The 27381-nt window shown below is 39.6% G+C and overlaps 1 protein-coding gene across 1 annotated transcript in view; it reads left to right on the top strand.

The window, feature by feature from the left end:
* The window catches only part of TBC1D5 (TBC1 domain family member 5), a 421112-nt gene that overhangs the window by 154141 nt on the left and 239590 nt on the right, over positions 1-27381 (top strand). Inside the window, exon 4 of the mRNA XM_070433344.1 lies at positions 1353-1484. Within this exon, the coding sequence (XP_070289445.1) occupies positions 1388-1484 (97 nt within the window). The 5' untranslated portion in view covers positions 1353-1387. The remainder of the gene's footprint in view (positions 1-1352; positions 1485-27381) is intronic.

Here is a 27381-nt window from a genome sequence, read left to right on the forward strand (position 1 = left end):
GAGAGGCTCCCACTGCCGCAGCAGCACTCACCAGCTATGAGCCCTGAGTCTGGCACCCTCCTGAGGGGAGTGGCCTGTGGGATTGGGCCAAAACCAACTCTCCGACATCCCCCAAGGGGTCCCGGATTGAGAGAGGGCATAGGCTAGGCCGAGGAACCCCACTGGTGCACAATCAGGGCTGGGGAGGGACCATGGGAGGGTTCCAGGGCGTGTCCAGACCCGTCTCCTCTAGTCCGGATCTGGGCCAATCAGGGCTGGCTGGCCAGGGAGAGATGTGGGAGGTTGGCCAGCCAGGGAGGGACCACGGGAGGGTTCCAGGGCATGTCCGGCCCATCTTGCTTAGTCACTATCGGCTGGACCCCAGCAGCAAGCTAATCTGCCAGTTGGAGCATCTGCCTCCTGGTGGTCAGTGCACATCATAATGACTGGTTGACCAGTTGACTGTCTGCCCCCTGGTGGTCAGTGCACATCATAGTAAGCAGTTGAGCGGCCTTAGCATATCATTAGCATATTACCCTTTGATTGGTTGAACAGTCGACCGGTCACCGGACAACTGGACACTTAGCATATTAGGCTTTTATTATATAGGATACATATATCTATATATATCTATATCAGGGGTCCTCAAACTATGGCCCGTGGGCCACATGCAAATACAAATATTGTATTTGTTCCCATTTTGTTTTTTTACTTCAAAATAAGATATGTGCAATGTGCATAGGAATTTGTTCGTAGTTTCTTTTTTAAACTATAGTCCATTCCTCCAACGGTCTGAGGGACAGTGAAGTGGGGCCCCCTGTTTAAAAAGTTTGAGGACCCCTGAGCTATATATATAGATATATGTAGATATATATATATATATATATGTGTGTGTGTGTTTGTGTATTTTTTTAATGCCCAGTAGAAAGGCAGGAAGGATATGTAAATTGAACTGAAATGGTAACAGCAGTACAATACAATTATGATTTCATTTTGCTCTATTTTCTATATTTTGAAAGTTTCTATTGTAAATATGTATTATTTTGACAGTGAAACAAAAGGATGTTACAAATGTGATCAAAATTTAACTTATAGTTCAACTTTTTGTGCAGTTTATTGACAATGTGATTGAGCATTGAGGCAAAGGTTACCAATGAAGTTCAGATTAGGGGAGAAATTATTGACATGGAAATTTAGTGCCACTTTTTTCAATCTTTGCATATGCTACCAATGTGTAGTAACATTCCCTGGAGCCTATAGAAAACTTGTTAATGTCTGTAATGCTCATTTAATCATTTAGTCCTTTATTTATTCCCAGTCATAGCAGAAAGAAAACATATTTATCATTTTTTCCTATATTTTTCATCTCCCAGGGAGTCTCTTTTGCTGACACCATCCAGTTTTCACAATGTATCATTCCTTGTCTGAAACTAGACATCCTCTGCAGCCGGAAGAACAAGAAGTGGGCATTGACCCCTTGTCTAGCTACTCAAACAGGACTGGAGGTGAGTTTTGTATACAGATACGTACTGTGGTTACTGGGAAACCTAGCAGAGGGCCTTCAGTTAGCTCTGCCTACCTTATGTGTGTAATCCTGTGGATGAAACCAAGCAGGGCAACTCTGCATAGGTATAGAGCACTGACAGGAGTGAATACCACAAAACGTCTACTTTCAGTTATAGACAAAACAGACAAATGTTTAATGCACTGCCATTTGTTTTTCTAAAAACCATAAACTTAAACAATTACTTTAGTACTAGAGGCCCAATGCATGAAATTCGTGCAAGAGTAGGTCTTCCCCCTGCTGCCAGCACCGACTTCCCTCTGGCACCTGGGACCTGGGCTTCACTCCGGCCCCTGCTTTGCCCGGAAGGTTGTCCAGAAGGATGTCTGGTCTAATTAGCATATTACGCTTTTATTATAGATAAGGATGCTGAAATGCAAAATGACTTTGTCAAAATTCTTTTAGAGAAGTCTGAGCATTTTGGTGTTGATTTTACGGGGATTTTTTTCCCTCCAGCAAGATGAGATTACTCCAGAATAAAAGACTTGCCAGATTCTCCTTTAAAAAAAAATTAAAATTTATGTTGTACTTTTACAGATCTATGCATTTAAATTGTTAAAAGATAGATTATTAAAAAATAAACTATATTCAGGGCCAACCCCGTAAAAATTTGTCAAATGTGTAGTATATATTAGAGCTCTGTATTCTTTTTTTAGTATTAGTAATAATATGGTGTATTAGAAGGAAATGAATTTGTGATAACTTTTGAAACCTTATCCTTATTTTTAAATGATTCACTTAGTGATAAAGTTGACTTATTGACTAAGAAAACTCCTTGTAATATTTTATTCATGAAATACACATATCAGGATTGTGAAATCTATTTTAAAAATCATAATTAGTCAATTTACATGTGGTTTATATACTTCAAATACAATTTTTTTCTATATTGGTATAAATATCTGCAATTAACTCATATTTTTGGAATTTTAAAAATAATTGATCCCTTAAATTGGCTATTTCAAGCTCTTGACTTTATGGAGTGTGTTATTGAAAATAGTATAATTTGCCATACAATGTATTTTATTTTATATTTGCTTTTATTTAAAAGGGCTCAAAAAGGCTGCTGTTTAAGGTTTTGAAATATAAAAAAAAAATGAAAAAATTATAACTGTCCCATTTCAGTTTCAGCATTTTAAATATTTCATTGGTAAAAATACTGTCTTCCCTAGTGATGTATTTTTTTAAATGCAATACCTGTAAGAATCACTCATAATTAAATAAGTCCAATTATTTTACAAACCCTTATATCAGTGGATATTATGAATATGTTTTTGGGTTAGGCATATATAAAATAGTTTCACCAAAATTTTCTGGCTAAAATGTTTATTTTAGAGCATAGAATTTTGTGTTTTGTTTTTTAAATGCATATTTTTCTTCTGGTCTAGTTTATTAAATATGGATGCTTGTCTTAAAAAAAAGTGGTTAAAAACATTTTAAATTAATTTTATCCTTTATTGTTGCAGGAATGAGTAGTTACCTTTACTGAAAAGGCTTTTCGTTTATATCCTAGCCTAGCATTTCTATGACATACAAAGTTATTAGGACTGAATTGATGTTTAAAAGTGCCATTAATTCATTTACCCCAAATGTTCATTAACAATGTAAATGTATGCTGATGTTCTATGAGACAAGGAAGTGACTAATGACTCTTCCAACTAACAACACTTAAAATGAATAGAAACTTTAGATAGCTAATCTTGAAGTAATCAAGACCCTCATTCAACTTGGCATCTCTGTATGCTCTAAAACAGCTGTCAACTGTTAAAAATATATACAAAACACACATACACACACACACACATATGCAGAAAGAAAGATATGTAAATATCTAGTTCTTCAAAGCCATAAAGGTTACTAACCGTAGTGGGTTTTGCACATTGTATATGTAAATATTTTATATAAAGCATCTATTTCATCTTTTTAGATTTCCCTTTTGCAGAAAACGTGTGTTGCATTTTAATGGGGTTGTCATGTTTACTTTAAAAATCATCACCTTTCTAGTATGTTTGTTTATTTTAATATATGTCTTTCATGTTCTTCTCCATGTATTTGAAGCCTTTTGTACATTTTTCCCACAAGGGAATATGTGGATGATTCATTTTCTAAGTAGTCAAACATTGGACTTTAATCAGTGGTTTCCCTGTGTAGGATTGATGTTTTTCTTCTTAATCCCTGTTATAGATTCCACAAGTAAATAAGTCTTTAATTTCTCAAATCTGAATTTAAACATTTATAAAAAAAAAACAGTACATTACTGAATTAAATGATTTTGAGTATTCTGGAAAGCATTATCGAAAATAGCCACATAATAGGAATGATAGAGAAAAACTCTATTTCATGGGTGGTTGAGGAAAGTGGGTGAGGTCAGGAAAAAAGAACTGTTTGGATATATACATGCAAAATCTTAGGGCATATATTCCATGTGAATTAAGCTTTTAACTGCTTGAATTGCCTTTTCAAATAGAGAATAGCATAGCAAGTATGACATTTTCTCTGTGACCTATTAAATTTGTTTATATACATGAATTAAATTCCCAGGTCTTTGAACAAAGGGTATTAATTAGTAATTGACAAGTTTCCTGTAATTCAATTGAAACCATAAAAAAGCAAACTGTTTAACTATTAATGGTTATTCATTCTTAGCATCTAACTTCTAGAGACCAATTAAATAAAAAAGTAATAATTTTATTTTAAACTGAAAACAACAGTATCAAGATTTAGGGAAACCCTGGAATGACTAGTTGTTTTCACAAGCTTATAAGAGATTGTTGCTCATGATGAAAGAATATTTTTTTCTAGTAGGTCTCTTTTGAGAATAGCATTTTGTTACATATTGCCAGTATTTTTAGCTTCAATTTTATATGCCTTCTTACTTACAGCTTTTATAGTATTAGATAATTACTACTTAATGTAATGCCTTTTTATATAATACTAGAGGCCTGGTGCACGAAATTCGTGCACTTGGGGGAGGGGGCCCCTCAGCCTGGCCTGCACCCTCTCCAATCTGGGACTCCTTGGGGGATGTCAGACTGCCCGTTTAGGCCCGATCCTTTACCAGCAGTCGGACATCCCTCTCGCAACTCAGGACCGCTGGCTCTTAACCACTCACCTGCCTGCGTGCCTGCCTGATTGCCCCTAACCACTCTGTTTGCCAGCCTGATCACCCCCAACTGCTGGCCTGATCACCCCCAACTGCCTCCCCTGCCAGCCTATTTGCCCCCAAATACCCCCTGCCACCGGCCTGATTGCTCCCAACTGCGCCCCCCTCACCAGCCTGATTGGGGTTGGGGGGGCCGATTGGGGGTGGGGCTGGCCATGGGGAGGGGCTGTGATTGGTGGGCTGGGCAACCACCCCCCAAATGGGTTGGGGGGTGGTGATCAGGGCCAGTGGCCTGGGGGAAGAGCCATGGGTGGTTGGCCAGCCAGCCCTTCCCCTGATTACGGTGCGGGGGGGGGGGGGGGGCAATTTGGGGTGGGGCTGGGCAAGGGGAGAGGCTGCAGGAGATTGGCTGGCCAGCCCTGCCCCCTATTGGAGTGGGGGGATCAAGGGTGGGGCCAACCTGGGGAGGGGCTGCAGGACATTGGCAGCCCAGCCCTGCCCCCTCTTGGGGTGGGGGGGTGCAATCAGGGGCAGATAGCCACGGGGAGGGTCTGTGGGCCTATTGTGGTGGGGCAGGTTGGTCAAGGATGTGGCTGGCGGGGGGCAGGGGGGGGGGGAAGAGGGGGGGTATTTGGCCAGCCGGCCTGCTCTTTTTTTTTTTTTTTTTTTGGCAACTCCACAACTTTAACTTGTGGTGCCTATGCTATGTCTGTAAAAGACCTTCTTCCCCTGCCCAGGAGAGCGATGGGGAGGGGACAGCAAAAAATAGAAGACATCCCTCCCTATTGCACACAGACCCTGTATACAGGCTCACCTGGCCCAGGCCGGCGGGATGCTTGGCACATTCTAGGATCCCTGCTCAGGGCCTGGAGGGGTGACTGGTGGCAGCACACGTGAGAGGGGACCTCTGGGTGACCACTCTGGTCCTGGCTACTGGTCTTGGCACTTCCTGGTCCCCAGTTCCTTTCTGGTCCTGCCTGCAGCCTTGGTCCCCCTACCTGGCCTCAGATGGCCCCCTTGGCTCCTTGGGGCTCTGTCCTCCCCTCCTAACCTGGAGATCTCAAGGAAGGTTATGGCTTCTCAGAGACTCCTCGACAGCCCTATCACTCATGTTCACAGAGGGAAGGGGTGCATGTGGCAAAAGCAGCTGTATAAATGCGGGTGCAGGAGCAAGTCCTCCGGGGTCACTTGGACAGTTTGCTGATGACGCAGATCAGGGCCACATTCTCATCCTTGAGGCACTGGTTGTCAGCTCGGAGATTGGACAGGCCCTTCAGCTCCTCTTCCAGCTCAGTGGCCTTGCACTCCAGGGCCCTGCATTCAAATCTCGCCAGCTCCAGGATGGCTGCCTCTCTGCAAAGTGCTCTTGCCTCTGCATGGCGTGCTCCAACTCCACCTTGAGCTGCTCCAGCCGCAGCGTGGTCTGGGTCAGGGCTTCACGAAATCTCTCATTCTCAATGTGCAGCTTTGCGTAGTGTTTCCTGAAGCTCCCTCAGGCTCTTCCAATTTTGGCTGGGGTTTGGGGTTTAGGTCCTGCTGCCTCTGGAGGGGAAGGGCTGGATTCTGGGCTGATGTCCACTGGCTTCACCTTCTCCCCCTTCACAGGCCCTCTCCTCTCATTGCCAACTCTGCAGTGCTCCCTGGAGGCCTGTGGTCCCTATCCCTGTCCCTCAGGCACCTCTACTCTCTGGCAGGGCCATCAGAATTCTTAACCCCAGGGACTCGGGGCTGCCAGGAAGGGTCCAGGCTCTGAGCACCCTGCTCTCGATGTGGATGGGAGAGTCTGATCAGGGGAAGGCCTGCAGGGGGGAGGGGCTGCGAAGTTGGCTGCTGGCCCCCTGATCAGGCGGTGTGCTGGCTACAGTGGGCGTCATAGCGACTGGCCCAATCAGGGCCATGTTCTGCCTGCTCACCACTCCCCAGTCCCAACACGGCCTCCACTGCCGGGCTATCAGGCCTTTGGGATCACCAGCTTAGGGTGCCTGCTTTCCCATAGGCCTGAGCCCCTCAGGCTTGTGGGAAAGCAGGCGCTGGTGATTTCACCTGCATGCGTGTGCGCCAACCATAGGCTGATGGAAAGCACTGCCCGCTTGGGGCCGCTCACACCTGGGCGGGCAGGTCGCGGGCACTGCCACCACCGCTACTGCCACTGTCACTGCCGCTGCTGCTGCTGCTGCTGCTGCTGCTGGGGCTTGAGGCACTGACTGAGGCTGCTGGGCATGCCCGCGACCTGCCCGCCCGAGTTGAGTAGCACATGGGATGCGCCGGCGGGCAGATCGCTGCTGCCGCCCGGGTCCCGTTGCACAGGGGATACCCAGGTGGGTACCCGATAGCTGCGGCCCCCAGGACCCCGCGGGAGGCCCGGATGAGGGCAGGGCGGGTGCCCGATTGCCAGGGTCCCACCCGCCAGCCCTGGGTCCCCCGCAGGAGGCCCCGATGAGGGCGGAGCGGGTGCCTGATTGCCAGGGTCCCACCCGCCAGCCCTGGGTCCCCCGAGGGAGGCTCGGATGAGGGCGAGTGGGTGCCGAACACCGTGGTCCCACCCGCCAGCCCAGGGTCACCCGCGGGAGGCCCGGATGAGGGCAGGGACCTCTGCCGCCAGCCCTGATAGAGGCGAGCTGGCGGTTGGCACTGTCCCGCCCTGCCGGCAGTATGCAAATTAGCCGCCATCTTGGCTGGTGGTTAATTTGCATATCTTGCTAATTAGCCAATGGGAAGGGTAGCGGTTGTACGCTAATTTCCATGTTTCTCTTTTATTAGTGTAGATCTGTTTCAAAGCTTTCTTTCTATCTTCATGTATAAAATATTTAGTAACCTACTTTAAAAAATCTAAGTTCTTCTGAATATCCTGCCTACTTCATTTTTTGCCTCTGGTAATTTTGTTTTTGTCTCAAACCTTCCTTTCTTTTTGTTATAATATCATAGAGTTTTAGAACTATAAGAGAGTGCCTGGCTTTATTGCTGAATAAATCGGTAATAATTAAAATAGTTCATTGACGTTGATATATTAAAACTCTTCTGTTATGATCTTTAGTATTGCTTTCCACGTAGTTGAAGTGGATTTAGATTTGAGTAAAAGATGTATTTGTTCTTCTGAAGATACCTGACCAAAGTATAGGATGCTACCTGAATCATTTTACTCACCTTAAACTCTGCCCTTGGTCTAATTGGCTGGAGTTATCTTGGGGGTGGGGACAATGTCCCTTTCCTGAACAGCTCTTTAGTAGTTTTCCATTGACTAATAATAAAAATTCATACTCTTGATCATGGCATTCATGGCTCTCTTGCTAAAGATTCATGAAAATAGACGCTTCCACTGAGCAGTCATTGTGACTATGACCAACATGGTGCTTTCTGTAATCTCCCAAGAACCCATTGTCTTCAATATATACTCCATGTTGAAGATAAATGAATTGTGTGCTCTATACAAAAATTATGGTAGTACTTGAAGAAAAAGTTAAAATCAATGGAAGAAGAGTCTTGGGGTCTTGGAAATTCAGAGGAGATGCAGTCTAGAGCCAAGATGAAGCTATTTGTAGACAGAGAGAGTGTCATTATTTTCATTGTAATTACAGGAGGGAAGGGAAAAAGGTGTTTACGTATAGTGAATTCATTAATTCAGTGGCATATCACTGAGTTCAATGAAATATCACTGATGCTTCCATCTCTTTTTTGATAAATTAGGGGGAGATAATTTGCTGAAAGTGATTTGTAGAGATTGACAACGGTTAGATTGAGTTGATAAAGAATACATAACCTTGGGAGCCAAGTTTAGATTAGACATCCTAATTTATAGGTGATACAAGCTTGTAAACTTGGATGATTATCTTCCAGCAGAATTCAGCACCTAGGATTTAGCCACAAAGTGAAGCAGACAGGGGTTTTGTCAGGAGAGTGTAATACTAGTAAGTAGACCAATTGGCAAGGAAGTTGGTGGTGAAAGAATTCATTGATGTTTTGAGAATACAAGGAAGTTTGCTGTCATGCAAGGGCATTTTAAGAGGGCAGAGTAGGAAGTTTTGGAAGGGATAAAGTCAGGGAAGATGAAGTATAGAGTAATATAGTGATGGAAGTTATGAAGGGGATATGGGAATAGTATATAAGTGTTTGATAAGTACATTAATTCAGTGGAATATAGCTTAGTGGTAGCCAATAAACCAGCTCAATACCTCCTTTAGTTCTGTGTAATGATTTTCATCTACTTTGATTTGGATAGGTTTGAAGCCTTTTTATTTTAAATACTTTATTTTTTGAGAGCAGATTTAGGTGCACAGCCAGATTAAGAAGAAGGTACAGATTTCCCATATACCCTCTGCCCCCACATATGCATAGCCTCCCCCATTATCAATTTCCCCCACCAGAGTGGTTCATTTGTTAGAATTGATGAACTTAAATTGACACATCATAATCACTCAAAAGTCCATAGTTTACATTAGGGTTTACTCTTGGTGCGGTACATTCTGTAAATTTGGACATATGTATCAGGATGCATTGATTATTAAAAGTATCCTACAGGGTATTTTCACAGAATTCTCTGTGCTCTGCCTATTTGTCTTCTCTCCCCTCTCCTCATCCTTCTATCCCTGGTAACACTGATCTTTTTACTATCTGCATAGTTTTGCAAGAAGAATTTTTAATAAAAAATCTCCCTAGATATCAAGAAAAAAGGCAGTTTAGATATATGAAAAACTCTAAGCAAGGCTATAAAATCACCAAGGAAAACAGTAGCTTTGTCAAAGATAAAGATTGTAAAATAAATGAGAGAGTAACTTAGAAGTTCTTAAATAACAGTAGCAAGGATTTAAAAAAGTATGGTTTTTGAAATGGCTCCTTAAAAACATTTTAAGTGGTATGACAGTAAGTAGAAGTGAAATCAGAGAGCAATGACCAAGACATGCCCAGTTCCTCTAAATTAAACTGTTCAAAAGAAAGTTGGAAATGAGAGGCTTAAATTTGAAAGGTCATGAGTTAGAGATCTGAGTCATTCTCCAGATATCAGTTCAAAGTATAAGACAGATAAGAAACCCAAAGAAAGAGACAGGAGAGAGCTGAGGATTGATTTGTAGGAATTCTCCATGATTAGACATTGAATAGAGGGAGCAGTATTTTGACAATATTGGAGGAATAGTGAAATTAGGGGAAAGATGGAGGAGGCCAAAGTTATAGAAGCTACAGATATGAGAGCTTCCAGAAGGTCCAAAGTGGTCAGTGCTTCAAGGATTGCATAAGTTAAAGAGTATAAAAGGAGGAAATCTATGATTTGGTGATTGGAAGAGTATTGATGATCTATAATGTGGTTAAGCCATTTTCAAAATACTTCTAACTCACTTGAGTGGATGGAATTGAGCTCAAAATCTGATTCAGAGTTAACAGAAAAAGATAGTGGATAAATATCCATGATAAATATTTAACTGATGAGGAAGGTTAACTTACACTTTAATATAACATTTGGGTGAAGCTTTGAGAATGCATTTTACCCTAACGATAATATGATTAATCTGAGCTCATCATTAATCTGAGCTCATGATTAATATGTGCGGCAGTATTTTTCATTCTTAACTTGTATTCTATGAAAATTGAAAATAAGTTACATTAGTTTGCCATCCCTATACATTTCCTATAAGAAAGGTTTACTTGATAATCAAATATATGTTTTGAAATAAAATTTTTTTCATATAATACTTGTACTTTACTCTGGAGCTTGACTGTACTGTTCTGTGAGTCCCATCTGAGCAATATAGGAAAACACAAGGGAAGAAACATTATGTTAGCAACAAGCTGTTTTAGTTTCACATTTTAGGAAAATCTGAATGTTTTAAATGGAAGAAATTAAGAAGCAAATAAATCATAAAAATTATAATATCTTAAGTTATTTACTTTAAATGGTCATTTTCTTTTTATTACATCTCCAATATTAAAAATATAATTTTCTTGAGTCATTGGAAATGATCTGATATTCTACCATTTGGTAATTACTGTATTCCTGTAAATTATAGTGATTATTTGTCTTTTCTCAACTTACAAATCTATTTGGTTTTAGTTAGAAAAAACACCTGCTAGCCTTGATTTATCAATAAATAATGAGTATTTACTTTTACTTACTCAAGTCATGTATAAAGCAATATGTGAGTCAAATAATCATTTATATTATGGGAATATGTGTACATAAATAATAATTCTCCTACTTTATTTCCCCCATTCTTTCTTCTTCCAAATATAGAGAAATTTAATGCAATTGGCATCCTAGCATATTTGCTTAGTGACAATTTTAAATCAGTCATAGTTTATGACTGATTTTGACGAAGCTTAGAACAAATAATACTATCAATTTAAATCTTTAATCAGACTTGTGAATATATCTGTTTTATAGAACTTAAAGATTTTCAATCTTGGCATGATGGTTAAGAAATTGCAGTGATACTCAATAAATGAATAGAGATTATAGAGGCATATATATTTTTCACACTGAATAAGGCCTCACGCCACAAGAGCGTAATATCTTAATAAAGGAAAAAATAAATTAAAAAATATTTATTGATCATCTAGTATCTGGGTTAGACTATTAAACAAGTACACCAAGTGCTTTCTTTCAATGGAACTCATATTTTAGCATGACATAGTAAAAAATGAAAAAGTATGGAAATAAGAAAAACTATGAGAGAGTGATAAATACTGGGCAAAGAATTAACATAGGGTAATATTACCCTGAGTGACTGGGTGAAATCTCTTTGTGAAGGTGCTATGTCGGCTAGATATGAATGATACTGGAGAAGGAGCCATCATGCACAGATGGTGAGAGGGAGAAAGAGACAGGCAGGCAGAGACAGAGAGATGGAAAGAAGGAAACACAAAAGGAAAGATTTCATACAAAGGAAATACCTAGGCTTGTCATATTTGAAGAACTGAAGGAAGTCATTGTGGGCGAGACACTATGAATGACAGGACTTGACACAGAATGGTTCTGGTAGGCCAAGGCCAGATTATGAGGTTTTGTAAATCAGGCTAAGGAGTATAGCTTTTAATGTAAAGACAGAGTTAACAGTTTGTATTGTTAATCTCTTGAATTTATAATTTCTTCTCAGAATGAGGGCCATAACTTTTAAATATATATCCTTATGTACTGATACTAGGCATCTAATAAGTAATACCTGGTTTACTCCGAGTTGTAATATTTAAAAAATTTTATTTGCATGTTGCAGTTCTCTACACTAGTCTTTGTTTCCTCATTCTCAACATTTTAACTCTTTATAATGGTGAAGTATTTTCTGTTTAATCTGAGATTAAAAGATGCCTTAAAATTATCCATTTATCTAAGGCTCAGTTACTGTGTATGGTCTGTTTCGTACCATGCAACCCATATTAAAATAATAATAGTAAATACTGAGACCTTTTCTCTTTGACCCATTGTGTGTGCATATGTGTGAAACTTTTGGTGGGGGACATATAATCATTTTCCCTTTGCTGATGTAATGGAAAATTTGCTTCTCTAGGACATATTAGAACAATGTATTTAATGCTCTTCAATTTAATTTGCTAGTATCACAATTAATACAATTAAGGTCACTTGAAATGAAACTATTAACAAATGGAGTAATTTACTTTAACAATGTCAATCTGTTCTCACAATTACATTTGCTTAATGAGTGTACAAGCTATTATTTAATGGCATACTTCATATAGAAAAATGTAATAATGCATTCTTGGCTCCTTATAACAGAAAGAGAGAAACTTTTAATGGACTAAGTGATTTTGTGGAAGAGCTGCTAGATATAAAGTGATAGAACAGAAAGTACAAAGCCAGAAAGCTAAGCCTGTAAGAACGTAAATAAAACAAATACTTCACTTGGTACTTAGCAATACATGTCCTGGTTATCATTGTATAGTGAGTATTGGAAACTTTTAATGGTAAATAGGGGAAGGGAACATAAATTCTAGAAAATTTTAAGTGTTCAGTTTTATCTGCTTTTTACTTAATAATGCAATAGTCTTTTAATTTTTAAAAATCATCCTAATGGAGGGGAACTGAATGGTATGGAATATAAAAAAAGTAGGAAGCAAGCCCTAATCGGTTTGGCTCAGTGGATAGAGCATCGGCCTGCAGACTGAAGGGTCCCAGTTTCAATTCCAGTCAAGGGCATGTACATTGGTTGTGGGCACATCCCCAGTAGGGGGTGTGCAGGAGGCAGCTGATTGATGTTTCTCTCTCATTGATGTTTCTAACTCTCTATCCCACTCCCTTCCTCTCTGTAAAAAACCAATAAAATATATCTTTTAAAAAAGTAGGAAGCGAAAAGATTTGGATTCCCAAACTGGCTTTATAAAAATATTTTAATAGGTATAGATCTTCCCTAAGAATTCACGCTAATAGCTTTTACCCTCTGTTGAGAACAGAAGACCCAAGGAGGAATAAATGGTTACATTTCTGTTTCTGTGGGAGCAGTATAAGATGAAGGAGGTGACTTGTCCACAAAGTCATAATTAATAAGATCTGCTGTTGTCTATAAACATGAGAGCAAGATTGACTATCATGTAATAAAGTGAGATTTTATGTGGAAGAGAGATAAATGCAATCTAGATAATACAATACTCTAACTTTAAAAATTATTTTGATAATTTTTTGGCTTAAATTGATTGATTTCAGTTTATATTGCTTTCATCCTTTTTTTTTCTCCTTTGGTTAATGATAAAAATTCATAAAGATACAAGTAAAAAAAAAGCAGGCACAAGAATAATTATGTAATAAATATTTAAACGTAAAATAGAAGAAACTTAGAGAATCCACAGATTTTGAAATATTAACTATATCTCTCATTTCTAGAAAAGAGGCTCATAGAAGTGTATTTAGTTTTTCAATATTTCTATACTACAGGCCCGGTGCACAAAAATTTGTGCACTCGGGGGGCAGGGGGCGGGGGGTCCCTCAGCCCGGCCTGTGCCCTCTCGCAGTCTGGGACCCCTTGGGAGATAACGACCTGCTGGCTTAGGCCTGCTCCCGGGTGGCAGAGGGCAGGCCCAATCCCTAGGTGCAGCCCCTGGTCAGGCTCAGAGCAGGGCCGATTGGGGAGTTGGGGCGCCGCCCCCTGTCATGCACAGAGCAGGGCAGATTGGGAAGTTGCGATGCCACCCTCAGTCACGCTCATGGTAGGGCCGATTGGGGGGTTGGGGCACCACCCCCTGTCACACTCAAGGCAGGGTTGATGGGGAGGTTGCGGCGCCACCCCGTCACGCACAGAGCAGGGCCAATTGGGTTGGGGCGCTGCCCCCTGTCACGCACAGAGCAGGGCCCATCAGGGGGGTTGGGGCTCCGTACCCTGTCACGCACAGAGCAGGGTCGATCAGTGGGTTGGGGAGCTCCCCCTTGTCACGCACAGAGCAGGGCCCATCAGGGGGTTGGGGAGCTCCCCCCTGTCACCCACAGAGCAGGGCCGATCAGGGGGTTGGGGCGCCGCCACTCTCACACTCAGGGCAGGGCCGATGGGGAGGTTATGGCTCTACCCCGTCACACACAGAGCAGGGCCCGTGGGGGTGGGGGGGTTGGAGAGCTCCCCCCCAATCAGGCACAGAGCAGGGCCGATCAAGGGGTTGGGGCGCCTTCCCCTGTCACAAACAGAGCAGGGCAGATAGGGAGGTTGTGGCCCCGCCCCCTGTCACACACAAAGCCGCAGGGTGATCAGGGGGTTTGGGCACTGCCCCATGTCACACTGATCCCGGTGCTGGGAGGCATATTACCCTTTTACTATATAGGATAGAGGCCTGGTGCATGGGTAGGGGCTGGCTGGTTTGCCCTGAAGGGTGTCCTGGATCAGGGTGGGGGTCCCCACTGGGGTGCCTGGCCAGCCTGGATGAGGGGATGATGGCTGTTTGCAGCTGGTCACACACCCTTCAGGGTGGGGGTCCCCACTGGGGTGCCTGGCCAGTCTGGGTGAGGGGCTGAGGGCTGTTTTCAGGCTGGTGGGTGACTGAAGCTCCCAACCGCTCCTTTTTTTCTTTTCTTTTTTTTCTGGGCCAAGGCCTCTGCTGCTGAAAGCAGGTATCTGGTTTGTTTCGGTTCTATAATTGAAACACTGTATCATCTCCAGCTCTGAGATCCCAGCGGCTGAAAGCTGGTTTCTGGGGTTTTGTTTAGCTTCTATATTTGTTATAATATTTCAAACTGCCAGCTCAGAGGCCAGCAAGGCAGGCGGGGAACGTTGGAGTCCTCCTTCACTGAAGCATGCAAGCCTCATGTTCGCTTCCAGCTGCCTGGCTGCCGGCCGCCATCTTGGCTGGCAGTTAATTTGCATATTGCCCTGATTAGCCAATGGGAAGGGTAGTGGTTGTATGTTGATTACCATGTTCCTCTTTTATTAGATAGGATATTTTGCAACAACTCTTCCACCAGCTTTCATTGTGTATCCCAAATTCTGAGTTCATTCTACCAGGTTGTTCATAGATCAGATGAGTCAGAATTAGTTAATTTACTTGTAGAACAATCTATTTTGTAATAGTAGAAAACTAGTTAATTATTTAAATAGCATTTTGAATACTTAAATACATCAACTACTACTTTAGGTAGTTACTACCTATCCTATATAATAAAAGCCTAATATGCTAAGTGTCCAGTCGTCCAGTCAGCTGTTCAACCAATCAAAGCATAATATGCTAATGATATGCTAAGGCTGCTCAACTGCTCACTGTGATGTGCACTGACCACCATGGGGCAGATGCTCTGACCGGTAGGTTAGCTTGCTGCTGGGGTCTGGCCAATCGGGACTGAGCGAGATGGGCTGGACATGCCTTGGATCCCTCCCAAGTCCCTTCCTGGCCCCAATCGTGCCCTGGTGGGGTCCCTCGGCCTGGTCTGCGCCCTCTCACAATCTGGGATCCCTCAGGGGAAGTCGGAGAGCCAGTTTCAGCCCCATCCTGCAGGCCAGGCCGAGGGACCCCACTGGTGCACAAATTCATGCATCAGGCCTCTAGTACTGTAATAATCAATTCTCATTTGGCCATGATTTGATTTTCATTATATCCGGTCTCTCAATCCTATCTTGAATTTTAAAATGTTTTTACTATAGACTCCTTAGCCTATCTTAGAGAAATTTGGAACAACAACCAGAATCTGATTCTTTAAAAACTTGATCTTTAAAATGTAATAGATTTTTAAAAGACATTGCTTTATTAAATCAGAGAAGGTAAAATGTAAGAAGTAAACTGCTTTCTTCCAAATTTTGCCTATATGTGGTCTTCATTGTTAGTTCTCTTTCTATCTGGAGAGTCTAAGAAATCGCCGAAAACTTTTGAAAGAACATAATATGCCCTTAAAGTGTTTAATATATGTCAGGTCTGAGGATTGATTCAACAGCATGTCAGTTTTATAGTGTTTCAGAAGCATTTTCCCAAGCCTATAGAGCAGCCTCTATTTTCTTGAATTAAGTGAAGTTTTAGAGTAAGCTCTAAAAGGCTTTCACAGCCTGGTTCTAAGCATTTTTTCACTCACTTTCCAGTGTAACTAGACAGGATTTCACTATTAAAATTTAAGAGCCACTCAGAATAGTCAATACAACATTGAGGGAGAACAATCTTTGGGAGACTGTCACCACCTGACTTAAGAATAAAGAGCCTAGAAATAGACACATGTACAGTGGGGCCTTGACTTACGAGTTTAATTCGTTCCATGGCGGAGCTCGTAACTCAAATTACTCGTATGTCAAATCAACAGTGAACGAGTGAGACACGTGATGCTGGGCTGATGTTGTGGCGTTCACTGTGACATTTGCTGCGCCAACTAGCGGTGGGGTATCTGAAGCTGGCTCGTAACCCGAATTTTAGCTCGCAACTCAAAGCAAAAAATCTGCCGAGAGACGGCTCGTATCTTGAAAAATTCGTTAGTTGGGACACTCGTAAGACAAGGCCCCACTGTAATTATAGTTAAGTGATCTTGACAAAGGAGCAAAGGCAATTCAATGGAGAATGGATAGTATTTTCAACAAACAATGCTGGCACAATTGCATATCCACATGCAAAGAGAAATCTAGATATAGATTTTATATTTTTCACAAAAATTAACTCAAAATAGATCATAGACCTAAATGTAAAATAAAAAACTATAAAATTCCTAGAAGATGACTCTTGGTGACATTGCATTCGGTGATGACATTTTAGTTTTAGTTTCAAAACCATGATTTATGAAAGAAAAATTTGATAAGTTGTACTTCATTAAAATTGAAACCTTTTTTTCTTTGAAAGACATTGTTAAGATAATGAAAGATAAACCACAGACAAGCCACAGACTAGGAGAAAAATCTTTACAAAACATACCTGATAAAGGACTCTAGTATCTGAAACAAGCAAAGAACTTTTATAATAACACAATAAGAAACAAACAACCTATGGGCAACAGAACCTCACCAAGGAAGAGATACACATGGCAGATAAGCATAGGAAAAGGATGTTCAGCATCATAGGGCATTAGGGAATTGCAAATTAAAATGAAGTACTGCTACATACCTGTTAGAATGACTACAATCCAAAACACTGACAATAACAAATGCCAGTGAGGATGTGGAGCAACGGTAACTCATTCACTGCTTCTGGGAATGCAAAATGTCACAGTTTCTTTGGAAGACAGTTTGACATTTATTCATTTATTTATTTTTACAAAACAAAGCTTACTCTTACCATGTGATCCAGCAATTGCACTCTTTGGTATTTACCCAAATGAGTTAAAAGCTTATGTCCATACATAAACCTTCACACAGTGTTTATATCAGCTATATTCATAATTGACAAAACTTGGAAGCAACCAAGGTGTTCTTTAGTAGGTGAATGGATAAACAATCTATGGTACATGTATACAATGGAATTATTATTCAGTGATAAAAATAAGCTACTAAGCCACAGAAAGATAAGGTGGAACCTAATATGCACATTGCTAAGTGAAAGAAACCAATTTGAAAAGGCTACATAACATAATCCTATGATATTCTGTAAAAGGCAGAAACTCTGGAGACATTGAAAAGATTAGTGGTGGTCCTTAGGGGTGGGGAGGGGAAGGAGGGAAAGGTGAATAGGTGGGGCACAGGGGATTTTTATTCTTTATGATATTGTCATGGTGGATATATGTCACTATACATTCATTTATTAAAACCCATAGAATGTACAACACAAAGATTAAACCCTAATGTTTAATCTTTAGTTAATAATGTATCACTATTGATACATCAATGTACCAATGTACCATACTAACCTAAGTTGTGAATACTAAGCAGAAACTGTATACATGAGGGTCTGGGGTGAGGGGCAGATATATGGGGGGACGACTCTTTCTGCTCAATTTTTTTAAATCCTAAAACATCTCTAAAAAATAAAGTTTGTTAAATTTAAAAAAAGGCCTCAGAGTTTCTCTTCTATTGATTTTTACTTCTCCAAGTAATTGGTGCCATACCTTTTCCTCTCATTCATTATGACACTTCAATATAGAGCACATGTATAGTTTATTTAAAATATAAAGAATATTCAGTACTAGGAAATGACAAATTATAAAAAGAAAAAAGTGTGCTACACTCGTTGCTCATGATGACATCTCTCAATTAAGTTAACTCAGACCTTCTTAGTTTATAATAATTCTCTGTCTCACTCCTGAAATAGGCTGAATTCTCTTATAATTGAATCCTGTGCGTAGTCTTTCCCATAAACATAACCTATTACCAATCTAATCCTTCATGTAACAATATTTTTAAATAATTCTGTCTTTAATTAGTGAATGAAACTTTTTTTTTTCTAAAACCCTTGATTTTAGATTGGAAATATTCACATACTCATTTTTTTTCTTTGATTTTTCTGGTTACTTATATAATAGATAGTAAAGGAAAAGTCTTAGTATATTTCAGAAGCCAATCTGAGGTCAAATTTTATACTTTTTTAGAATTGAGATTGGCAATTTTTTTCTTAAAGGTCCAGATAGTAAATATTTTAGGTTTGTAGGCAATGCCATTTTAGTCTGAAAGCAGTTATAGACAATAATTGAAACAAATGCCTATGCATGTGTTTCAGTTAAACATTACCAAAATAGGTCTGCCTATTTGGCCCATCGGTTGTAGTTTGTTGACCTCTATTTTAGAGTAACCATTACTATGTTATTAAAATAAATATAGATAATGGAAGTGTGACAGAGAGTAATAGTATGTTCCCTTTTTCCAAAATTTTCTTTAAATTATAATATCTTAAAAACTGGGCTTGTTAGCATTGGGACTACTAAATCAAAAGGCTGCTTTGCATGAATTTAGAGGCATCTTGTCAAAAAGTCTCTCTTATTATTATGATTCCTTAAATACTCACTAATTTAGTTGGATTGCAACTGTGCTAATTAGTATAAAGAAATATGCTCATTTTTGTATGATGATCCTGTATTCTGCAGCTTTGCTGAATTCGTTTATTAGTTTGTGTTTGTGTATTCCTTAGTATTTCCTCTATATAAAGATCATGTCAGCTTTTAATAGAGATCATTTCACTTCTTCCTTTTCAACTCAGATGCCTTTTCTTTTACTTGCCTAGTTACTCTGGCTAGAACTTCTAGTATAATGCTGAATACAAATGGTGTCTTATTTGTGATTCAAGGGAGAAAGCTTTCCTTTAGTTGTTTGAACATATTATGACAATCGATTTAAAGTCTTTGTCTAGTAAGTGTAATGCCTGGGCTTCCTTAGGGACATTTTCTGTTCATTTCTTTTTTTCCCCCCCTGTCAATGAGCCAAACTGTTTTTGTTTCTTTGCATTTCTCTTAATTTGTTTATTGCAAACTGGTTAATTTTGACTATTATAGCAACTCTAGATATCCTATTCCCCCCCCCCCCCCCCCCCCCGCAACCACCATGTTCTTGGGGTTTGTTGGTTCTTTTTTTTTTTATATATATTTTATTGATTTTTTACAGAGAGGAAGGGAGAGAGATAGAGAGTTAGAAACATAGATGAGAGAGAAACATCGATCAGCTGCCTCCTGCACATCTCCTACTGGGGATGTGCCCGCAACCCAGGTACATGCCCTTGACCGGAATCGAACCTGGGACCCTTCAGTCCGCAGACCGACGCTCTATCCACCGAGCCAAACCGGTTTTGGCGGGTTTGTTGGTTCTTAATGGAGTTACCAGACAGCTTGAAACTTCTACTACATTTTTTTTTTTTTTCACAACAAGGTCTACATAGCTCACTCTGACTTCAGCAACTACTAGGTTACCACAATGCAGCAGCTTCTTTCTTTATTAATCTTTCCCCTCTTTGTTGTAAGCTTTGACTTCAGTTATGCAAAAGTTGATTATTAACAGGGTTTTGTTTTTTTTGCCAACTTTTAGTTATTTTTGTGGATAGAGCTCTGGAGTTCCCTGCTCTGCCATTTTTTCAGTCACTCCTACTGCTGTATTATGAAGAGGCATTTACAATGACAATTTTTAAAAATCTATCTTTTAAAATAATGAATATAGAGAGACAGCAGAAAAACTGCCAGTAACGTTTTTAGATATGTACAGAAGAATCACAAACCTCGTAATACTTTTTTTAAAAAAATGTGTTTCTTATTTCAGTATCAGAAGCACTTAGTAAGTTCTTCCATTTATTTTATTTGTCTTTATTATTAGAATGTGGTAGGAATAATAGTATTATACTTTAAAATTTCTCAGTTTTGATGTTATATAATATAATTTTCAAAATTTTAGGTCAATCTATTTCTATTAGGTAGTTTAACATTGTTGTCCAGATTCACTTTGCAAATGTGCAGAATTTAATATGTTATTCTCTTTGATTTTGTTAAAGAAGATTGAAGTTGGGCTAATGGGTGCCTCATTCCTCTCCCTCCTCCCTGTGGGTCCTGTGAATTCACTCTGGCGAGGTTTGTTTAGCCTCTGGTAGGTTATATACCTGGAGTACCTGTTATCCATGCAGAGTTCTTGGAGTAACACTAGTTGTTATCCAAACCGGGAGTGAGAGACTTCCTCTTAGCTGTATAGTTTCTGATTAATTTGTTCCTGAAGTTTTAGTTCTGACAACATAGTAAACTTTAAGTTTTATCTTTTAATAAGGGCTTATGACTAAGTTTGTCCCAATTATGACATCAGGAGTGTGACAGGTTTCATACTGAGAAATAGTATTGCACATCACAGTGTGTTAAAGAGCCTTTCTGTTCACATCTTTAAGGATGAAACATGAAATCGTCACAACCTTAATTCCTTTCAAGACAGTGGTGTTAACCATGACTGGCTTTTTATTGCTGCACTTGGTTTCCATCCTGTAATTTTCTCCTGTTCAGTTTCTCTTCAGTTCTGGTGTCCTAGTATGGGAATGACTTTTTTCCTTAAGTATTGGCAGAATGATGACATTAAAAGATCAACATTAGGATAAAAAATAATCATTGTTCTTTTCCTGTCTGAAAGCAACTTTTTACTTATTTTTTAAAAAATATATTTCTTTATTGGTTTCAGTGAGGAAGGGAGAAGGAGAGAGAGATAGAAACATCAATGATGAGAGAGAATCATTGATCGGTTGCCTCCTGCACGCCCCCTACTGGGGATTGAGCCCGCAACCCAGGCATGTGCCCTTTGCCGGAATCGAACCCGGGACCCTTCAGTCCGCAGGCTGACGCTTTATCCACTGAGCCAAGCCGGCTAGGGCAAGCAACTTTTTAAATAGATAAACTATGAATGATTCACAAGTTAACATTAGGAATGATGAAAAGGAGACTCTTTTCATGGGGTTCTTTTGATACTTTGCCAGTTATCTGTAATATCTCTGCTTAATAAGGCTATTGCTGCATTCAGTTTCTGATAGTTCTTGAGAAAAACTTTTGAAGGTACAGTTAAGATTGTTTTTTTAAAGTCATCATATTCAAGCAGCTACATTTAATAGTTAATATAATTTTATCTTAACAATGTAATTGTATGGGCCCAAATTATCTATAGACAGTATATATATTTTTAGTCATTCAGAGGTTAAATTACTTTTTGCAGCTTCCAGGTGTGAATGTTCCCCACATCCCATGTAGTTCAGGGTTCAGAATCTGGAGGACGGGCCACACGCAAATGAAAGAGACAAGACAAGAAATAATAATTTGGAAATATTGGGGGCCAGGCAGGCAGGCCCAATGCAAGAGAAAGGACTTCCACTGGTGCCCAGGCCTCGCCAGCCTTTTATTCAATATTGGATACACATCTAGCCCTTAGGCAGGTAATTGCGGTAACAGACAGACTATCTTAAAGGTTAGTAAATATTAGAAGGATTTACTCTGAGACTATTTGATCAGGAAATCACTTGAACCACCATTGTCGGGACTAGACAATTGGTGCATAACTCTGGCCCTTGCCGTGGGGTTCAAGGTTCACCAGCATTCCAGGATTCTTGTTTGCACTTCTCTGATAGTAAAGACAATCGGTGGCTTCCTGCACCAGGCATATTTTAATAGTTGTTTTTTTTTCCAGTCTTTATTTATTTATTTAAATTAAATCTTTATTGTTCAGATTATTACAGTTGTTCCTCTTTTTCCCCCCATAGCTCCCCTCCACCTGGTTCCCACCCCACCCTCTGCCCTCTCCCCCCGCACTGTCCTCATCCATAGGTGTAGAATTTTTGTCCAGTCTCTTCCCGCCCCCCCCACACCCCTTCCCCCCCCCAGAATAGTCAGTCCACTCCCTTTCTATGCCCTTGATTCTGTTATATTCACCAGTTTATTCTGTTCGTCAGATTATTTATTCACTTGATTTTTAGATTCACTTGTTGATAGATGTGTATTTGTTGTTCATAATTTGTACCTTTACCTTTTTCTTCTTCTTCCTCTTCTTAAAGGATACCTTTCAGCATTTCATATAATACTGGTTTGGTGGTGATGAACTCCTTTAGCTTTTCCTTATCTGTGAAGCTCTTTATCTGACCTTCAATTCTGAATGATAACTTTGCTGGGTAAAGTAGTCTTGGTTGTAGGATCTTGGTATTCATCACTTTGAATATTTCTTGCCACTCCCTTCTGGCCTGCATAGTTTCTGTTGAGAAATCAGCTGACAGTCGTATGGGTACTCCCTTGTAGGTAACTGACTTTCTTTCTCTTGCTGCTTTTAGGATACTCTTTTTGTCTTTTGCTCTTGGCATTTTAATTATGATGTGTCTTGGTGTGGTCCTCTTTGGATTCCTTTTGTTTGGGGTTCTATGCGCTTCCTGTACTTGGAAGTCTATTTCTTTCACCAGGTAGGGGAAGTTTTCTGTCATTATTTCTTCAAATAGGTTTTCAATATGTTGCTCTCTCTCTTCTTCTGGCACCCCTATAATTTGGATGTTGGTACGCTTGAAGCTGTTCCAGAGGCTCCTTACACTATCTTCATATTTTTGGATTCTTTTTTGTTTTTCCAGTTGGGTGTTTTTTGCTTCTTCATATTTCAAATCTTTGACTTGATTCTTGCGATCCTCTAGTCTGCTGTTGGAACTCTGTATAATATTCTTTATTTCAGTCAGTGTATGCTTAATTTCTAGTTGGTCCTTTTTCATAACCTCGAGGATCTCACTAGATTTCTTGAGGGTTTCAAGAAATTTAATTAAAATTCTTGAAAAACCTTATAAGTGTGGTTTTGAACTCTATATCCAGTAGTTTGCTTTCCTCCATTTCTGTCATTTATGACCTGTTTCTTTGTCTCCGCATTTTTTATGCTTCCCTGTATTGATAGAGTGGCTTTCTGTGCTAGGTGTCCTATAGGGCCCAGTGGCTCAGCCTCCCCAATTACCTGAGGTGGACACTCTTGGTGCACCCCTTTGTGGGCTTTGTGTACAGTCTTGTTGTAGTTAAACCTTTATTGTAGTTGGTATCACTGGGAGGAATTGACCTTCAGGCCAATTGCTGTGAGAATCAGCTGTGTCTGCAGTGGGAGAACTTCTGTGCTGGAGACACCCTCTGAGGCAAGACTTGCTTCAGTGGGGCTTTGGTGCTCACTGAGTCTGCCCCCTGAGTGTTTCTCTTATGGATCTGAGGAGTTGTAATTTGGATGGTCCCACTCTGACCTCTGGGTACACTGCTCTTGGATCTCTAAGGAGGTGCTAATTTAGCCTCTGCCTGAGGCTACCCAGCAGGAGCTATGGAGAGATCTGCAGATTCCTCTTCTTTGTTTGGGGTTTGGAGGTGCCCAGATGAGGCCCAGCTGTGAAGCAATGCAAGCTGCTGTGGGGCCTTGGGATTTCTTTGGGATGTTATGGGTCTCTCTGACCCAGCTGCAGTTTGTTAGGTAATTTTCAGATTGCAAAGAGCCAGTCCTTTCATATGCAAAAGCCTCTGTGCACAGCTTGGGTGGGCTGGGGTATCGGGATCAACAGGGCGGAGCAAGCAGCTATGGCTGATCCTCAGCCCTGCCCTAAGAGGCCCCAGGTCTCAGAGTCCCCGTAATCGCTGCAAGCACCTCTGAGAGAAAGCCGCCCTCGAGTTCTGCCCAATGCCAGACAGTCCAGTTTCTCCCCGTATGAGTCTGGGTCCCAGAGACTCGCCTGGAACTGGAATTCAGAGCAGTCGGGAGCTTAAGACTCCCTCCCAATTGAAAAAGACAACCATGTCCTCAGTTGCCAGCCCTTTCCAAGTGCGCCTCCGTACCTCTGCACTTTACTTCCGCACCTCCTCTGAGTCTCAGTGTGCTTTTCTCTTTCCTTCTAGTTGTAGAATTTCCACTCAGCCAGCCTTCCTGTGGTTCTCGATGGTGTCCATTTGTCTTTTAGTTGTATTTTTGAAGTGGTTGTGTGAGGCAGCAATTTCCGGTGTTTACCCATGCCGCCATCTTGGTTTCTTTCTTAATAGTTCTTTATGTACATTTAATTAATTGCATGTTAACATTAACATCTCAAGTAACTTAGTAACAAGTTAAAAATAAATCTTTTGTTAATCAAACTTTACACAAAGACGCAGTAAATATTTGACACATTTTTTACCTTCTACTTTTAATGATTTCAGAATGTGATTAATTCAGACATGTTCATGAACACTGTTAACTATGCAATTGAAACATGAGTTTTGAAATTATTTGTATACACATAAATGATACTTATTTTTATATTGCATTTAAAAACTCAGTGTAACAGTAACATCTGCTTAATAAAAGATCAGAATTGAACAGCAATTGTAGCTGTAGATTGACCAGCTAAATGTACAGTTTTGAAATTTCTGTTCAAGCCAGAAAAAGTAATTTATTTGAGCCATTGTATATCATTTTCAAAACAAATATAAGGAAGCTTCATTTAAACCTTCTAAATAGTCAAATGTATGGAAGCAATTTTTAGAATTGGAAAAATAGAGCCTACTAGGAACTTCTTTGGGGGAGTGGGAGGGACTCTTAAAAATGGGTTTTAATGGCAATTTATGGAATTTATTTATACCAACTTGCTATTCTTAATAGAGTTTATCTGATTTTACAGATGGTTGTTAATGTTAAACCTCTCTCCAAAGACTGAGGGTGCTGTTCTAATAAACATTTAGACAAGTAGACTGAGTTCAGTGCTTGGCTGGAGTGATGGAAGTACCAGTGAGCATTTACATGCTTGGTAATTTTTTGCCCTCAACACACACACTCTCTCTCTCACACACACACACACACACACACACACACACACACACGAAGAGAAAGAGAGATCGAAATTAGGGATATATTTATGCACAATCTGGCCTTTTAACAAAGAAAAATAAGCCAATGTTTAGGCTGCCACTGCTACGAACAAAACAGCTGAGACTTTAATGAACACCATACTGAGGGCATGTAGGACATAAGGCGAATTAAGCAGGTTACAAACTGCACATCTTCTGTTTAGATATAAGAGATCTCCCCAACCCTGACAATTAGTTGTACTGATGGGGAAGCAGATAGACAGAAACAGGAGGGGATCATTTGTATCAATTTGAGAAATAGAACTAGTAATATAACAAATAGCCACATAAGATAGTCTCACTTTTACTTTAAAATTGTTCTTTTCCAATATTATTTCCAAAAATAGATACACAGTTAAACGAAAGCTTCTTTTATTTTGTTTGCAAATAAAGACCAACATAGTTTTTATTTTCATTTTTTTAAGAAAAGATTTTTCTGGACACTCAAGGTAATTTTAATCTTGTCTTGGTAACTGGACAGCTTTGTTTAAACATTGAACATGAGTTTCCTTTCATGAAAATCTTTTCAAAGTATAGCAGTTCAGCTGTGAAAGCCTGAATACATTAATGATGACAAAGAAGCTCCAGAATGAGCCATTTGTTTTGTTCTTTTACAACGTTTCTTGATAAATTGTGTACACAAAAGTGTTGCAGGGTTATTTTACGTTTTCCCTTTTTCTTTGCTAATAAATGTCTTTGTTTTTACATTTTTAGACAGTGTCTTATTATTTATCACTTTAAGTTATTTTTAAACAAAAATGACTTATGTTTTCTTTTACATAGGATTTAAAGGTACACATTACAGGGAACATGTAAACATTGCCTTGGATGTACATGATTAAACATCTAAAATATATTATTTATATTTATGTTTTGGATGACTCTCCAAAGTAAATTTCACTAAACAATTGTGTACTGAAAATGCTTATTTAAGTGATAAAAAGATGAGTCATTTGCAATAAAAGCAGTATTTAAATATTTTAATATAATGCTTTCTTAAGGATCACAGTATTCTACATAGTCAGAGTAATGAAGAATGGCATTATCAATTTTTCTAAAATAAATGTTTCTTAGTAATTTTAATTTAAAAATTTTCATATGTATGTCTCATTTCAAAAAAGTTTGAGGCATATTTTGAGTCATATTCTGTGGAGATTAGCTTTTTCTTTTCTGATTTTTAAAGTGTTAATATGTTTTTTTCTGTTTTATTTACAAACTACTTTTTAGTAAAACCATACAGCAGAACTTTTGAAAGTTTAGAATTATTTTCTGAAAGCTCTAAGAACTACACTTTGATGCATCACATTTAAAAATTAAAGATGTGTTCAAATGAATGGTATATATCTGAGCTCAATAGCTGAAATGAGCTGTATTGGTCAATTACATATTTGGTATATGTCAAACAATAATATTTCATGCTATTTATAAATAGTCTGGGAGTTAGCTTTTACTGTATAACCTAAACTCAATTACTAAAACAATAAATATTTATTATTGCTAATGAGAAAATGGGTACGCTGGGTAATACTCTTGTTCTGGGCAGAGCTTGCTTATATGTCTGGGTGATAGCAGGTCTAAGATGGCCTACCTTATATGTCTGGCGATTGGCTGACTGTTGAGCGAAGTGATGGGAGTGGCTAAGTTAAATGTTCCCTCCTTTAGCAGGCTGGCCTTCCCTTGTTTACATAGTGGTGTAAGCATTCTAGGAGGACAAACAAGCTGCAGTGTTTCATAAGAAGTAGGCTTTGTATTGGCACTTTGTCACATCCACCAAATTTTCTTTTCTAAAGCAAGGGATTAACAGAGCCAGCTAGAGTTAAGTGGTGGTAAAATTATATTTCCGTATACTAGCAATGAACAAAGCCAACAATTCACAGTTACATTAAAAAGAATTAAATACTTAGGGATACAGTGACAAAAGTATAGGAAGTATTTTGCAAAATGCAAAACATTGCTGTAAGGAAAATATAAATAAATGGAGATAACTTTTATGTTCATGGATTGGAAAACTCATTGTTATTATGCTACCACCTCTGTATGGAAGGAACTGGAAAGCCACATTGTAAAAAGCGTGTATTCAAAAAGGAAAATAATTAGGGCCTTTAATAC

The sequence above is a fragment of the Myotis yumanensis genome, unplaced genomic scaffold, assembly GCF_028538775.1.
Source record: "Myotis yumanensis isolate MYYU_CA2020_CCGP unplaced genomic scaffold, mMyoYum1.0.hap1 SCAF_14, whole genome shotgun sequence".
NCBI classification, from domain to species: Eukaryota; Metazoa; Chordata; class Mammalia; order Chiroptera; family Vespertilionidae; genus Myotis; species Myotis yumanensis.